The sequence below is a fragment of the Sceloporus occidentalis genome, unplaced genomic scaffold (assembly GCF_023333645.1).
Source record: "Sceloporus occidentalis isolate IW3139 unplaced genomic scaffold, rSceOcc1.0.p SCAF_1, whole genome shotgun sequence".
NCBI classification, from domain to species: domain Eukaryota; kingdom Metazoa; phylum Chordata; class Lepidosauria; order Squamata; family Phrynosomatidae; genus Sceloporus; species Sceloporus occidentalis.
Genome location: NW_028316981.1, coordinates 276,157,372 through 276,174,104, shown reverse-complemented (window position 1 = coordinate 276,174,104; position 16,733 = coordinate 276,157,372). Strand labels below are relative to the sequence as shown.

General features: G+C 39.7%; 1 protein-coding gene across 1 annotated transcript in view; it reads right to left on the bottom strand.

The window, feature by feature from the left end:
• Positions 1 to 16,733, bottom strand: part of ARHGEF28 (Rho guanine nucleotide exchange factor 28) — a 207,083-nt gene that overhangs the window by 147,660 nt on the left and 42,690 nt on the right. The window contains exons 3-4 of the mRNA XM_089494184.1: positions 14,753 to 14,894; positions 13,824 to 14,117 (exon numbers count right to left, since the gene is read on the bottom strand). Of these exons, the coding sequence (XP_089350310.1) occupies positions 13,824 to 14,117; positions 14,753 to 14,894 (436 nt within the window). The remainder of the gene's footprint in view (positions 1 to 13,823; positions 14,118 to 14,752; positions 14,895 to 16,733) is intronic.

The window sequence follows — 16,733 nt, the reverse complement described above, 5'->3', positions numbered from 1 at the left end:
TGTTTGTATGTTCTTCATTATTATTAACTTTTGCCATCTGATGTTGTTTGGCCACATATGTCTTGGTTCTCATCTGTGCAATATTGGAGGTTATACAAATCAAGATTTAAACAGCCATAAAATCCACTCATATTTCACACCAAAGCCCAATGAAAAAACAAAAACAGAAAAGAAAGAGAAATCCAAGCAGCAGTAAAAATAATGTATTTTGTTCAAAACAAATATTGTCCCATCCATGAATCCTAAAGAAAACAACACTCTCTTGGGTGCGTTACAGACTGCCGAAAAGCAACGGCCTGTACCCGCCCCTTTCCCCGGGGTATCGGGGCCTCAGCGGCCAGAACGGCAGCTGCTGAGGCCCCGATCCGCCGCTTTCCAGGCTGTGGGGAAGTGGCAAAAGGCTGCTTCCCCGCAGCCTGGAAAGGGGTGTCCTTGGGGCTTCAAGCCCCAAGGACACCCTACGGCGGGGGGAGGAGGAGAAAGGGGCCACTTGGCCCCTTTCTCCTTTGCGTCACTGGGCACAGCCGTGTGAAGGCTGCGGCCAACGGCGCAAACCAGGAAGGAGCTCCAAAACGGAGCTCCTTCCTGCTCCACGCAAAGAGCGCACTAAGCGCCCTGACGCGGAGCGACGATGTCACATCCGCGCCGCCCTGTATAGAAGCGGCGCGGTCATGACATCGTCATGGTGGCCCCCATGTAGATGGGGCGCCGCCATTTTATACGGACTCAGTCCGTACTAGGGTTAGGGGGTGCGGAAGCACTGCACCTTCCTAACCCTAGTACGGACTGACTCCGTATTAAAAGGCCCGTTTGTAACGGGCCATAGTCTCTAAGCACCTTCAGCAGCAACAGAAGCAACAGCAGCCTGCTGCTGGAGTTATTACGAGCACCTGTCCTCCCAAGCCAGGTGGAAATAGGCCAGATGGAGAAAGATCTTGGAGAATACACAGCTAAATGCTGTCTCCTGGCAGTGATGAACACAGGCAGATGGCTTTTATTAGGTTTCTCTCCTGGGCCAGAATCTAAAGCTGGCCAGTATGATGTATGGCCATGCATTTAGCCTTCCAGATGCTCAGTAAGTGCTCCAGATGAAGGCAAAAATCAGGCACTGGGAAGACCACATTATGTGGCTGATATAATCACACACCCTCTTGAGGACTCCATGGTGCCTGCTTGATCAAAAGACCCTGTCCTATGAATAGTAATATATTTTAATACTGATGGGATTTTTATAGATATGTACAACTAGGCTGTAATAGTAGCAAAAAAATCCAGAACGGATATCATATTCAAGTCATGCAAATACCAAGTGACTTGGTCTAGCCCTCAGACACTGCGACCACATGAAATTACTTGCTGTTATATCACATCCATTTATTAATGCATTCTCTGAAGATGCCAGCCACAAATGCTGGCGAAACATCAGGAATAAACTCTTCTAGAACATGGCCACATAGCCTGAAAAACCCACAAAAAACTATGGATGCCGGCCATGAAAGCCTTCGACTTCACACAAAATTATCCTGTTTTGTATGTCTCATTTCTCATGTAATATCCACATATAATATCCACACATGCTGTTCTCTTCCTTGGCTTCTACTGTACTTTGCTTACAACCATGCAAACATATCACAAACATGGCTTGCAATCAGGGAGTGTAATAGAGAAGTAAGATAAAGACAGACAAGACCAGCCCAAGACAATTTTTCTCTGCCTGATCTCCCAAAATCAAGGTGCACACTATTCTATTCTATTCTAGCCAAGTCAAGCCATCTGGGTGGCCAAGCCATAAAATGTCAGGGAAGTGTCTCTTCTTTCCTGGCAGGAAAAAAAAGCAACTCAATAGTTTGCATTCTCTTCATGCAGAGCTTGGGAAAGTTACTTTTTTGGACCATAACTTCCAGAATCCTTCAGCCAGCACAGCAAATGAACATACACATATCAAAAGGAATCTTCTTAGAAAGTTTTTGAACCCAAAGAAACTAACTGGGTGGCAAACAGAAGGGGAACAAAATGGGGCGCACACCGCCATTCAAGCCAATGGGGCTTGAATATAGGTGAATTTCTGTTTTCACGGGGGTGGGGGGGTGGGGGTCTGGAATGGACCCATGATAACGGAGGGGTAACTGTATATCGTCTAACAAAGCCTTTCAACATTTAAGGCAAGGGTCATGATTTGCATCTTTCTGGATCCATTCCGGACTTCCGGTTGCATTGGCGGATCGAAAGGACATCCTTTGAGGTAGCTCTCTAGGAGCGGTCCACTGGACACGGTGTCAGGGTCAGCCAGGGCTGACCAAATCTTTCCGGGATCATAAGGAAAGTCGGATGGCACTCTATTAGACCAGTCACTGTTCGAAAGGACTGACAGCTGAATTACATCATTGCTCCTCTCCGGTAACGGTGGTCAAAGAGTTGCCGCGGCCGTGTCTGAGCTGCGCCTTGAGCGCGAAGAAACGCCAGCAATTTTTATTTTAAATAACCTGAACACGTTATATGGTGTAGTCAACGGGAGGGAAAATTGAAGATTAATTTGTTAATATGATATATCCGTTTCTGGCTGGTTTTGAGGAAGAGTGGCCAGTAAACGATGGCTAAATGATGTTCTGAATTTTTTTCCCCTTTTTTTTCCGAAATGGAAGGGAAGATTTATAGAACAGAATTGGACGATCAAGGGTCACTTATTAGCGGAGTGCTTGAGTGATAGATTTCGCTGAATAATTTTGTTGAACAATTTTTGGACATTAAATCTGGATATTTATTGACCTTAGAAACTTATAAGCTTGGAAGAAATGCTGGACTAAGGTGTACTACTCGGCGAGTAAGCTATGGAGAACAGCTGGGCTGAGTCCTTTCTTAGTTGATCTACCATCTGAGGAAGATATAACTGTGAAAGGATACTCAGCTGATTTTGTTGATATTTGGTCTTGAGTGAACAGCTGAGTCTGACTATAGTGAGCTGTTCCCCTTTCACTCCAGAGAAAGTAGGACGGGCTGGATGGTTTGCTCTGATGGAGTTTAAAAAGAAAACCGCAGGTGGGAAACCACCAGCGGTGCCACAGCCTAGAAGACCTTCTCTTGATCTTTCTGGATCCATTCCATGCCATCCCACTACCACAATTGTATGTTTTATATCCTGAGGCTGTATCTTTTAATAGTTTTAACAACCAACTCTGGTGAACTAATGCAAACTGGCTAAATGACACCACTAAACATACTGGCTTGAAGACTGGAAGCTATATTGCAAGTAAGCAGATTATGGCTACTCCAGCCACTATCAGGCTGGGGCTGCAGCAACTGTATGGTCCACTTCCAAAGTGGGCCACTGCCTCAGGTCCCAAGCAGCCAGGAGTAGGATTAAATCAACTCTTTTTTGCAGCAGCTTCCGACTCCTTTTGGAAGTGTCAGAGCAGCTTCGAACCGCTTTGGGGGTGCGCATCACCTTAATGCCACATTCCCAAAGCAGACGGAAGCTGCTTCTTTTGGCCCATATATTTCAGCCCTAAGACAGCTTCCTCTCGCTGCCTAATTGTAGGGCCAACTCTGGAAATGGACAAGAGTGAAGTGGTAGCACAGAGACAGTATATGTATGAAAGGGACAGAGAAAGAAGGAAATTCAGCAAAAAAATCAGAAAGAACCCAGGACCCTGCTGTGGGTGACTTACTTAAGAGGGCCCTGATGTATAACAGCTGGTTGGCCTCTAGACTGAAACTTAGTACAAAGAAGAAATGTAAATCTGAAAATGCACTTTTTATTACATTAAAACAAAGAAATGAATATAAGAAGATCAAGTATAACATTTCATAGAAAAATTTTAACTATGCCACAGAATTGGATAACAAATATACTGGACAGTAGTTCATCATCTGCCTGTTGTAAGAAGAAATCAATATGGTGAATTAATAAGAACAGGAATTCAATTCAGTTTCTGGTAGATAGTTAAATAGGAAGCTGTATTTCCTACTTATATTCTTAGTTAGAGTCTATAATTAATTTTAATCTACATTAAAGCTCAGCAAAAATCAGATTTGGTAATATTATAAAATCCTATAAAGGATTAGTTTGCATTGAAGAATGAAGGAAATAGCATGCAATTCTAATTAACAAGCAATTCTAGTCACCCAAACAGAGTCAGCTAACATACTGTTTAAAAGAGATAGAGTACTTTACAACACAATTACTGGAAGAAAAGAGTTAACATACAAAAATTTAAATATAAAAGAAAAAAATTCACTGATAGAGTTCTGTGGTATTTTCTAATGTGTTTCCCATCCCATGAGAATCTTTCCTGACTTGCCAGGACAAAGAATTTGCAGGCTGTGTTGAGGAGACTGGCTGGGCACCATTTTGCCAGTTCTCTCTCCCAAGAACCCTGGTGCCTAGCGTGGGCTTCTTAGTGGGCAAGAAGAACAGCCAAAGGCTCAGTCGGGCAGTATGCAGGGGGGACTTGCAGAAGCCAGAGGGAAGTTTTCCCTCAGGTTCCCCTACCTGGTATATATGCTGGTCTGCTTCACTCTCAGAATCAGATCACTGTTGGACTTTGGTCCCATGCGCCCACCCTAGATCTATACTGCTTGGTTATATTCTTTTGAGGGGTCATTCAGACATTGTTTTTTAGCGGAATGATGCGAATGACCACTCATGCATTCTGGAATTGTTATTCACAGTATAGATCTGCATGTATGCACAATGCACATCTCTGGGAGTTTGGTTGCTCACGCATGCAAACACTTGAATAAACATGGAGTCGATGATGTGAATGTATCTGAAATGTGTTCAAGACATGCAGAGTTTAATCCTGACTGATCCTGAATGATTCAGATTGTTTATTCACACTGTCGATGATGCAAATATTTGGAAAAAACCTCAGGGGGAAAATCTATCAATTATCCTAGGTTAAGTGGGTTTGGGGGCAGCCCCTCACAACTGAATCGGGTGCATTTGGGTTGCTTGTGAACAACAGAGTGTCAACCCGGATTCATCCTGGATTATTTTCACTTATTGTAATAAATCTTATTTTGTCACAACTTTAATTTGTCACTTTTGGCATGTGACTAAAGAGGATAAGAGGCAGGCTGTTCCTTATGTAATTGGCTAGAGGTTCTGTTATGGGACCTTGGGGTGAGTTAAGGAGGAGTCATGCCCAGCTTAAGGACAGGAAGCTCCAACCTCACTCCCAGTTGACATGGGAAGACATACTGGCTTCTGCCCATATACTTTCCCAGTACTATCATGCCAGGTATTTCCCAACAGGTGAGCTGGATGTTTGGCTCACATTGGCTGGTATTCAGTTCAGCTGATGTTTGGATCCAGGCACATGCTAATGCCACACACACCTCTGCAGCTGTAACTAATAATGTTTTTTTTCCAGTCAATTGTTGGTTTTTTGCATCTTATTGAAGGAAGTCATGACTTGCCATTGACCTGTAATTCCAATATATTGAGGACTAGCTGTACCTGGCCACACGTTGCTGTGACTCAGTCTGGTTAAATGGAAAAGAAAAAAAAGAGAAAGCGCACATTTCTGAAATATTTAATTTCACAATGCTTGTGGATATACAATATTTTTGTTGTTCCACTGTCTGTGCAGATATAGAGATTGTCTAGTTTGCCAACTCTAGAACACGCAACATACAATTGTCCATGTGAGAAGCAATCCATGTCTAGATCTAAGCCGCACAATTCTAAATATCGGTCCTTGGCTTTGTTGATGGTGATTACAAATGCCAATTGAATATTTAGTATAGCATGTGTTGCTGTTACGTCCAACAGATGGCACTGTTTTTCAAAAAAACATATTTTACCTGTCACAGGTGTGACATCTATATAATAGTAGGTATGGGTATATAAAAACATGCGTGTATTCGAATGGAACGTTGTGTCAAAATTTCAAAGCAATTGGTGAAGAACTTTCAGAGATTTAAGATTTTGAACATTTTTATTTATTTATATAGATTAGGGCCATAGTCAGAATTGTGTATCGTTGGGGTCTAAAGTACACATCTACTTTAATGATTTTATAACAGTCACAGACCAGGTCATACAATTAGAAAATAAACTAGCACAAAATGAACAGTTACAAATTACAAGTCTAGGAAATTTCAAGTGTATATGCATTCAAATCTATGTGCACTAACAAAAAAAAATCACAATTAGGAGTCCCCACTACACTCCTTTCTATATCCTGGCCCCAATGAGAACTGTAATGTGCCCTCAAATGCAGCCAACCTTTGGACAACTAGAGCATGACATCTCTGCCCCACTGCAACATGGTTCAAGAAAAATATAACCTATGGGACAAAAACATAGCCCAATAGGAAAAGGGAACAGATGTGTTGGGCCATATTTATTTATTTATTGACCCTGCTTTGTGTAAAAAAAATTACATGGCACAATTGAGATTACAGTGCTACAGAATACCTACATTGTAGGTTATTTTTGTGTGGATTCTGCCACTAAACATGATTCTGCGGGACTAAAATAGCCTACCCAATGCCTGAGGGTTAAGAATTGTTTGTTTTCAAAAGTTCCTGACCAAAATCCTAATTTGCAATATCTAGAGTCTAATAAAAACAATACAGCTCTGTGCCTCTTCTCTTTTTCATCTCTTGTTATCTGTTTTCTCCATATGACCCAACGTCCCTAACTAAAGTCCAGATATTCAGAAGCCTCTGACTATAGTGTTTCCATGTGATTATACAGGCCACTTTACCATTATGATTTTTCATTTAGATAAACACTTCTAAAAAAAATCACAAGCAGTTCACTAGTTTCAATCTAGTGAAATGAATAAGGCCTTCCTAAACACAAGACATATTTCAAGTAGTAAGTAATTTATTTGATTCCTGCACTGACATGGTGTTGACCAGATGGCTCTTAGGATCCCTTCCAGCTCTGTGATTCAATTATTCTCGTGTTTTCTAAACAGCAGCACGCTAGTCCACTTTTACGGTGCTTACTACATGTCAGTCTTGTCACACAATGTTTACTCTGGAGGAAAAGAAACTATGTAATCTTTCATGCACATATTCCATTTGTTCTACATCAATAATCTTTATGATAAAAAGAAAAACGGAAGGGGGAGGGAAAGGAAAAGGAATGTGGCAACACCATTAAAACTAAAACTAACTGGTATTTATTTATTTTTATTTTTATTTTAGCATGAGCTTTCATGGATATAAATCCACATCTTCAAATATACCTGAAGAAGCAGGTTTATGTCTACTAAAGCTCATGCTAGAATACAAATTAGTTACTCTTAGAGTTGCAGCCACATCCCATTCTTTTCTCCTCCTCTCCTCCTCCTATGCTGCAAGAAACTAAAATGGCTGCTTCTTTGAATTATGACAAATAACAAGTAGTCTTGTCTTACATACACTGGGAAATTCAGTATAACCAAGTAATTTTCCAGATTTTCTTTTTAAAAAAAAACAGTTCTCATCTGGTATGCAGAATACTGGCCAAATTTAATCTGAAGAGAGAGAAACAGTATTTGCTTACAATATCAAGGTTCCCCCCTCCCCGCCAAGTTCTTTGCAGGTCTACACTTGAACTGTGAGGATGCCCCCTACATTTGATGAAACAATAGTGTTCGGCAATAAAGAGAGTCCTTCAAGGACTGCTTTACAAGGGCTAATTTGCCTACATTTGGGCAATGGCTGTGCAAGGCTGCAGCATTTATTTTTCCACAAGGACATGGATCTAATTTTGCTTGCTTGGCTGGCTGTTCCAAAGTTCCCTTTGCACTTTGGACTGACTGCTCAACAGGAACAAAAATGATTATGTTATTCCAGTGCTTTTAACATGGCTGTGTCAAAGTAGCTGATGTGCATCTCACAGTGGTGGACCCTGGCTCAGCAGTCTTCAGAAAAACATGTCAGTCATGCTCGTTCTGCAAAGGTGCCAGTGAAAACTCCAAAAGATTTTTCACATACTCAAGAAATACATCTTTCTATATACTTCTCTCTCTTTGACATTATTCATATAGACGGAACCAATACCCATACAGAGACTTCAGAATTTACAACCCAGACAGACACTAAATATTGGGGAGGAAAGAACTTCATGTGGTGGGAGACAAAGGAGAAATTAGCTGTTCACCCCCAGTCCCTTATATTAGATGGGGTGGGGGATTAATGACCTTCCAGATGTTGCCAGGCTGCGATTTCCACCATCCCTCAATGTTGGTTATTCTGACTAGAGCTGATGGGAGCTGCAGTCCTATCACAACTGAAAGGCAATACAGTGGACCCTTGTTATCTGTTGGGGTTTGGTTCTAGGATCCCCCGTGAATAATAAAATCCATGTATGCTCAAGTCCCATTAAATACAGCGGCATAGGAAAATGGTGTTCCTTATATAAAATGGAAAAATCAAGGTTTGATACTTGAAATTTATACTTTTTTTTAATATTTTCAAACCGTGGATGCTTGAATCTGTGTATAAAAAATCAGTGTATAAGCACGGCCAACTGTACATTGTTTATCCTGTATTAGAGCTATGGGTAGGAGTGATGGAAAGGGCACAACAAGCAGGCAAAGGGTTTACCAAATGTGAGGTTTTGTACTAGCACACAACAAACAACAGGGTTGTTTGACACTTTTTGTTAAGACTAACATAAACCCAAAGCACTCCTGTAGTGACTACTGCTCCAGAGGAGGTTTTGGCTTAATCTGACCTAGATCAGCCTTTCCCAGCTTGGTTCCCATACACACACACCAGGTGTTTGACTTGAATCGTCATAATACTGGCTGGACAATATGGGATTTGCAGTCCTACATTTCTGGAGGGCACCAGGCAGCCATCTCCAACGAACTACAAAGTTATCCATGCATCCTATGTGCCTCAAGATGATGGAACATGTAGTCCAATATATCTGAAGGAGAACAGATTGGAAATGGATGATCTAAGTGCTTCCACAAATACATGAGAATTTGTATTTCCGCTTTTCCAATCAAACCACCTCAGGATGCATCCAATGTCATTCCAGGTTGCTTTTCAGAAGTGAATTTTGGGGTAGCATGAAGATCTGATGCTTCAGACATTCATACAAAAGTCTCTGTTTGAGTCTATCACTTACCTTCTCTTTTAAGTAGTGTGTTTGTAACTATACAGAAAAAAAATACTTTAAAGGAAAATGTTTCTTTACTTCCTCTGAAACAATCCTTTAAAAAACAACCTTATTTATACAACTATGAGCTTTCCCCCCTTATATTGTCCATTCATTATAATATAATCCAAAATAAACCATACCTAAAAGGGTTAAAACAAACACTGACAGATCATTCAGGGTAGTATTGTAATAAAAAGTTGGTTAGTGAGCCACAGTTCCTGTAATGCAGCATTCTTTTGACTGTTTCGAGACAATGGATATCTCCTCTTGTTTATGTAAAAACAATTTTTGAATAAATAGACTTCATCTGTTAGGAATCGAGGCGGAGACATTTTATTTTCACCATTTTCATTTTGTTTGAAGGATCAGACTTTTCATCAGTGGTTGACAAGTCTTATTCATAAACTAAACTGAATCCACCGAGGAAACAAAAGTGTTTTTAAAAAGAGAAGAGACTGAATTGCAGAAAGAACTGTTAAGGCTTTGTGGTATTCCTGGTACAAATTAATGTTGTGATTTTTCACAAAGTACCATTAACCTAAAACTTTGGCAGTTTAGAATATTCTGTTTCAGTTCTGAAGGCTAATTCATACTTCATCAGTGCAGGCATGGAAAGAAATGATGTTATTCAGCCCTTTTATTTTATTTTATTTTATTTTATTTTATTTTATTTTATTTTATTTATATCCTATCTTTCTCCCAGGCCAGCTCCCAAAGTGGATTCCAATATGGAACCCAATGCATGTGGTTCATAAGTTTGTGGTTCAAAAAGGTTGTTCAAGATGATCACTCATTAGTTTTTGATGACTGGAATATGTTTCTTTAATAAACACCAGTGACTGGTGGCTACCAGCTATGACACACCTCTTCATACCCAGTTGGAAGCTAGACAGAAAACAATTTGGAGCTGGAGTGCAGCCAGGGGAAAAGTTAATGTGTTTTGTAACCAGCTAGTAGAAGAAGCCTGAGGGAATCAAAGCACATGCTGTTTTAATTTCAGGTTATTGATGTTGCTTTGCTGACTAATCAACAAGATGGGCAGTTGCCTTCTCTCCCATGCTCAGTTTGTACACTTGTTAATGAACCAATATCACACAAAAAAACCCACTGTACATCTCTGCAGATACGACCTCACAAAGAAACGGAACATGTTGCTCAGCAGTGGGTAACCAGAAGCTTCCAGGCTACATACAAGCCTCACCCTCATTTCAAAAGCCCTCAGCAAACAAGCAATTCAGATCTCTGGTGAGAAGATTTGGTCCATGACTCAGAAGTCCACTTTATGGAAAGGAAAGGAGAGAAGGAGGTAGCAGGGAGAGAGAACGAGGGACAAAAATGAGAAAGAGAGATTATTCTTACATACCTCTTGAAGGAATGGAACAAGAGAGAAAGAAAAGAGACAGCCTACCACTTTTGGTTCTGGCCTTATCCCCCACTGATTCAGGCCTCATCACTGCTAATTCACAGACAGGATACTTCCAAACAATCTCCAAATCTTAAACAACTACTCAGTTACAACAGGATGTACAACACTGATGGTAATACCTGGGCAACACCCTGCCACAAATCTATATCCAACTCTGTCCCCACATCTGCTCTGAAAGCAATATTATAGGGATCAATAACATCACCCACAACATCAGAACTGTATTTACTTGCTCGTTCTCCATGTAATATTTGCCATCCTATGCCAGCAATGTCCATTGGACAGTCTCTACATAAGAGGATTAATGGATACAAATCCAACATTACAAATAACAATCCCAAAAGCCAGTTGCAGAATATTTCAACCTTCCTGGACATACAGCAAGAGATTTACAGGCTACAGTCCATGAACAAGGAAATTACAAAGGAGGAGTAGAAAGAAAAACAACAGAATTGAATTATATTCACTAATTACAATCTATGAGCAGAGATATGAACGAAGACAATGACTTAATGGCACACACCATATGTTAGTACAAGAGTCCTTGTTACTACACATATAACAAAAAGGATCTCAGAAAGAGTTTTGAACCCAAGGAAATTGACTTTTGGTAACAGATTTATTGCTACCAAAGATCTGAAAGACCTGAATCATCTTGCCCAGCCCTTTGAAGCTTTAGGGCAAGAGATATGACCTGCATCTTTCTGGATCTATCCCACTCCCATAACTGTATAAATATGCTTTATATCTGAGGCCTTAATAACACTGAATACTATATCCAAAAATGTGGGTTTATATCCATGAAAGGTCATGCCAAAATAACAAACCAATTAGTTTTAGAGGAGCTGCCACATTTCTGTGGGGTTTTTTCTCCTGTTCCCTTATTATTATTTAGTATAGTTTATTTATATAGCACTGTAGATTTACACAACGCTGTACATACAAACAATAAAATTGATAAAAATGAAACCTGCCAATGGCATACATTCTACAAAATACATATAAAACAATAGATAATAATACAAGATAGAATTAGATAAAATAAACAGGCAACAAATTAAAAATATCAAATATCAAATATCAAATCAATTATCAGCAAGTGAGAAGGGACGAATCCGGGATGGGGCAGTGGAGTTCCTAGGTTGGGACAGCAGACCTTGACTACCAGAAGAGGGTACGAGTGGGAATGTGAGGAGAAAGTAGTTCAGATAAATAAAGAGGGGCCAGCCCATGCAGAGCTTTAAAAGTCAACAACAGAAGTTTATACTGAATACAGAAGGGGAAGGGGAGCCATAGAAGGGATGATAATAGAGGAGAAACATGGTCAAAGCGGCGAGCAGATGTAATAATGCGTGCAGCTGAATGGTGGACAGAAATTAAAGGACGGAGGTGAGAGAGAAGAAGCCCTGCCAGTATGAGGTTACAATAATCTAGTCGTGAGATGACCAGAATGTGGACCAGAGTCTTGGCAGTAGACGCCGAAAGAAATGCACGGCTTTTAGCAATATTGTAGAGAAAGAATCTACAGGTCTTGGCCGTGGCCTGGATCTGGGGGATACACGACAGAGAAGAATCAAGAATGAAACCAAGACTGCGGGCTTCCTGGACCGGTCGAATAGAGATGTCATCAACAGAAACAGAAAAGGAGTATTGGAGGGAAGGCTTAGATGGAAAGACAAGAAGCTCCATCTTGAACATGTCGAGCTTCAATGCCGATGGCGCATCCACTGACAGGCGGCTGTAAGACAAGACGACACTTACTGTTCAAGCCCCGGAGAAAGGTCAGGGGTGGAAAGATACAGCTGAGTGTACAGATGATAGGAAAAACCAAAAGAACTGATAAATTTTCCTAGGGACAATGTGTAAAGAGAGAACAGTAAGGGACCCAAAATAGAGCCCTGGGAAACTCCAACAGATAACGGAACAGAGGACGATGTCTGACCACCCGTGACCACTGCAAAAGATCTATCTGACAAATAAGATTTAAACCAAATAAAAGATCTATCTGACAAATAAGATTTAAACTCCGAGAACCCAAGGTCATAAAGTATATCAACAAGGAGACAGTGATCCATGGTGTCGAAGGTCTCAGACAAATCACGAAGATCAAGAAGAGAGTAAAGACCATTTGCAAAAGATTGTTCAAGATCTTCCTCCTTTTTATGCTCCCAAGAAAAATGAAGTCTTGGCAAAAAAATTTAAAAAGCTCCACAGTGTGGCTGGTGGCTTCTGTGTCAAGGACATTATGAATCAACTCAGAATTTATTCCAAGTGCTGAAGCACTTTTGGATAGATCCTTTAAAGCCTGGAATTAAATCCAGAGCAGATTGATCACACCCTGACATGGAAGCTACTGTTTACCCCTGTTTAAGTCTCCTACATCCACAATTTTCAAATGACAAATAGTATGCCCACCTGTAATGAGTTGCTCTCCTTCCTATAAGGAGAATATAGTAAGGTACATTTCTAAATTGGTCTCAAACTGGATTATTTCTGCAGTATGTTTTGGACCTCTGAGTTTTATTAAAAGTAAAATAATAAGTAAGAACAAAGTTGCTTTACTGGTACAAAACGTAACATTTGGTAAGGACACATGAAAGAGACTTTTTGGTGACTGCTATCAGTTTGTGGAATTTCCTCCATGGGGGGCTCAGGTGGCCCTCTCCTTTCTATTTCTTCCAGCAAGCAAACATCTTTTTATTCAGGCAGGCCTTTGGATCACAATTCATTTTGTAGAGGGAACTTTTGTTGCTGTGATTTTATTTTATTTTTTAAAGTATGTTTTCAATGTGCGTTAAACTGTTTTAACTGTGTTTTCAGTATAATTGCTTTTAATTGTTTTTAACACTTGTATTACTAGTTAAATAGTAGATAAGACTGCGCAAAGGTAGGCAAATAAATATATAAATAAGTAACATTTTCAAATTAATTTTAAAATGAATGCATAGAGGGGTTTGGGCACTTTTTTTTACATTTTATGTTCTTCTCTTATCAGTTTAAGTTTCCAATGTTTTTTTTTTTAAATGTAATTTAACAGAAAATGGATGAGCAACATAGCCAATTATTTTTCAAACACACTGTCTGAGTAATGTGAATGAATACCTTCTCAGCCACTGTAATCAATAACAGGAATAATTCAAATTTAAAAAATAACTTCTCAAACTTTGCCCACAAATGATATAGTCACTGTCACATTTTAAATTTCTTAATGCATATTCACACAAACCAGTAATAACCTGACACACAAATAGGCACAGTCTGAGTAAGGGAGAATTCCTTCCTTACCATCTTCTGAACTACTTCCAATGATATTCCAAGCAGGCGGCATTTCTTTATAGGCCATAGCAAGTGTTAAGGCATGATCCATTGACTGGAAATCCTCTGACGTTAAACCAAACGTACTGAGAAGTGTATCATGGCTGGAAGATGTGAGGCAATCCACATGGCTCACCAGAAAGCATGCTATCTCACAAGCTGTGTCCTGCTTGTAAGTTACAGATGAGAAATCCAGAGTCATAGGTGCACCTTCCTTTGGGTACATGACCACCGAGACAGAAACCTCTTCTTGCTCTCTGTGAGCTGAAAAGGTATAAGAAAGGAATAGCAATCCATGATGAGGAACCTTATGGTTTGCAAACTGTACACCCAATCCTCTGATCTTTTTTAGCTGTCCCTAGAGAATCTCCATCACTGCTGTATTTAAGTAGCAGAAGCAGTGTAAAATTATTTATGTTTTTCTTGCTTAAATTAAGGCATGGGTGCCATGAATTCTGTTTTAAGGAAGAATCACACTTCTGAAAGCCTCTAGTAACTTCATTTATTCCTTAAAACAAGGTATACATCTTTGCACTTTTGTAAGCAGAAGAATGAGTAGAGTTTTACTTTTCTCCAAAACAGGAAGTGGACTTCTGATGAATTCTGCTACCAAGTTCTGGCAGTATACAACAATGAAGTGGGATTGTGGTATATATGTGAAGGCAAGTGTACTGCATGTTTCTATGATGGCTTTTAAATTAATGCTTGTACCCTGCACAGTTATGTTGCTTGAAGCATTTCTTGTGGCTATGCTGCTATTTTGCACTAGTGCAGTATCTTTTGTCTTCCACTGTGATAACTACTAAAATATCCGAGCCCAGTTTACCACCCTCTAGCAAAAGCAAACATGTCATATTTAAGAAAGCAACAAGACAATGAGTGTTCACTACAAACCTCACCTGGAATAATAGATTCAAGGGTATTATCAGTAATGAGCTTGGCAAAAGACACATGTCTCTGGATAGAACCATGGTAAACAAAGTAAAATTCAGCATCCTCTGGGAGAATTTTGTCCAGTTTTCCATATACAGTAACTTGTCCCTGGGGAAGAAAAAAAAACCTTGGTTGAGCTATACCATAGCATAGAGTTACAATCTGGGTTTATCTTAACATTATATTACATTACATTATAATTACTTGTAGGTTATAACAACACCACACTAACAACCAAAAGAACACTGTGCAGCTATTCCATCTCTTCCTCCTTAATTAATTTTCTGTGGAAAGGGGGGAAATGAAAGAATCAACAGGAAAGCATGAGACTATTACAAGTAGAAGACAATGTCATGCAGAAAGCCCACCACCACCACTAAATTTCTGCTAATAAGGCACAATAATTGCACAATAAAAGCATTGTCGGAAAGCACCTAAAGAAGAAGTAACATGTAAAAGATGAAAATACACATTGGATATGATCAAAACAATCCAACTGATTTTAATGTTAAAGTTAAACAAATGTTTAAATCTTTCCCACTGAAACTGATGGGTATCAGAATTGCTTAACTTCAGCTGGACTGTTCCCACATTTTATAAACAACTGCACCTGATGTTTAATCAGTTCGTGTCACTGCATTTCAACGAAGAACATTAAAATGTTAGCTACATATAAATTGGTGAAAATCATAGATCAGTTCATTTGTCAAAACCAGTTATAATTCTTGTGTATTTTAAAACATAAATATATTAGATTTATTCCAGATTACTTCATTGTATTCTAAACATATTATTAGATAATGTTACTTTGCTATTTCTTTTGAGTTTATGTAAATCTCTACCTACTTAATTTCTAAGCAACCAAAACTGTCAAGCCATCAATACAACATTAAAGATGTTTTTAAAAAGGAAGAAAGAAGTAATCAGAAAACAATACCAAAAAATCTTAAGATATTTTAGAGGAAAGTTAGATAAAACTGTTTCCTTAAATGAAGAACGGCTTGCTTCACTGTGAGTTCCAGGTCAGTACAATTATTTTTAATGCCTGTCAGACAGAATTGTCCTGATGTAACTGAAGCAACTGGATGTGGAAAACAAATTGTGTAGAGTTAACAAGGATTTCACTGTTCAAAATTATTTTTAACACATCCTTCTTCATTTCAGATCACCTCCACTAGGCTGGTGCTGTATGGGGATCCCTGGATAGCTGATTCAAAGAGAATTTCCAAGAAAGAAAGGAACAGCCAGTGGACGCAGATTTGGTACCAGTCCCAACCTTAGAGAAAAACAATTGCTGGTCCCTTGCATCAGATTCCTTGAGAAGCACTGTCCCAGGTCAGAAAAGGGAAACCTCCCCACCCACCTCCAGATAATCTGTTAGATGAGGCCATGAGACTAGAACTAACATATGTACATACATTCTCTCTCTTTCCTTCTCTGGATAAATCATGACTCCACAATGTCAGAATAGTGGTGTTCTTAGGAAGAAGAGAGAAAGTGACAAGTTAATGGTGATGATCTTAATTTAATAGTGACAGTCTTACACAGAACACACATATCTCAGCCCCATTCATCCATTTACACATTGACTGGATGGATGTGTGTGGGCGATCTCTGTATGTCACACACACACACACACACACACACACACACACGGCAGCTAAAAAGTCCAATGCAATTTTAGGCTGCATCAATAAAAGTATAATCTCTAGATCAAGAGAAGTAATAGTGCCACTATATTCTACTTTGGTCAGGCCCCACCAGGAATATTGTGTCCAGTTCTGGGCACCACAATTCAGAAAGGACATTGAGGAACTGGAGTGTGTCCAAAGGAGGGTGACTAAAATGGTGAAGAGTCTGGAAACCATGTCCTATGAGGAATGACTTAGGGAGCTGGGGAGGTTTAGCCTGGAGAAGAGAAGGTTAAGAGGTGATATGATAGCCCTT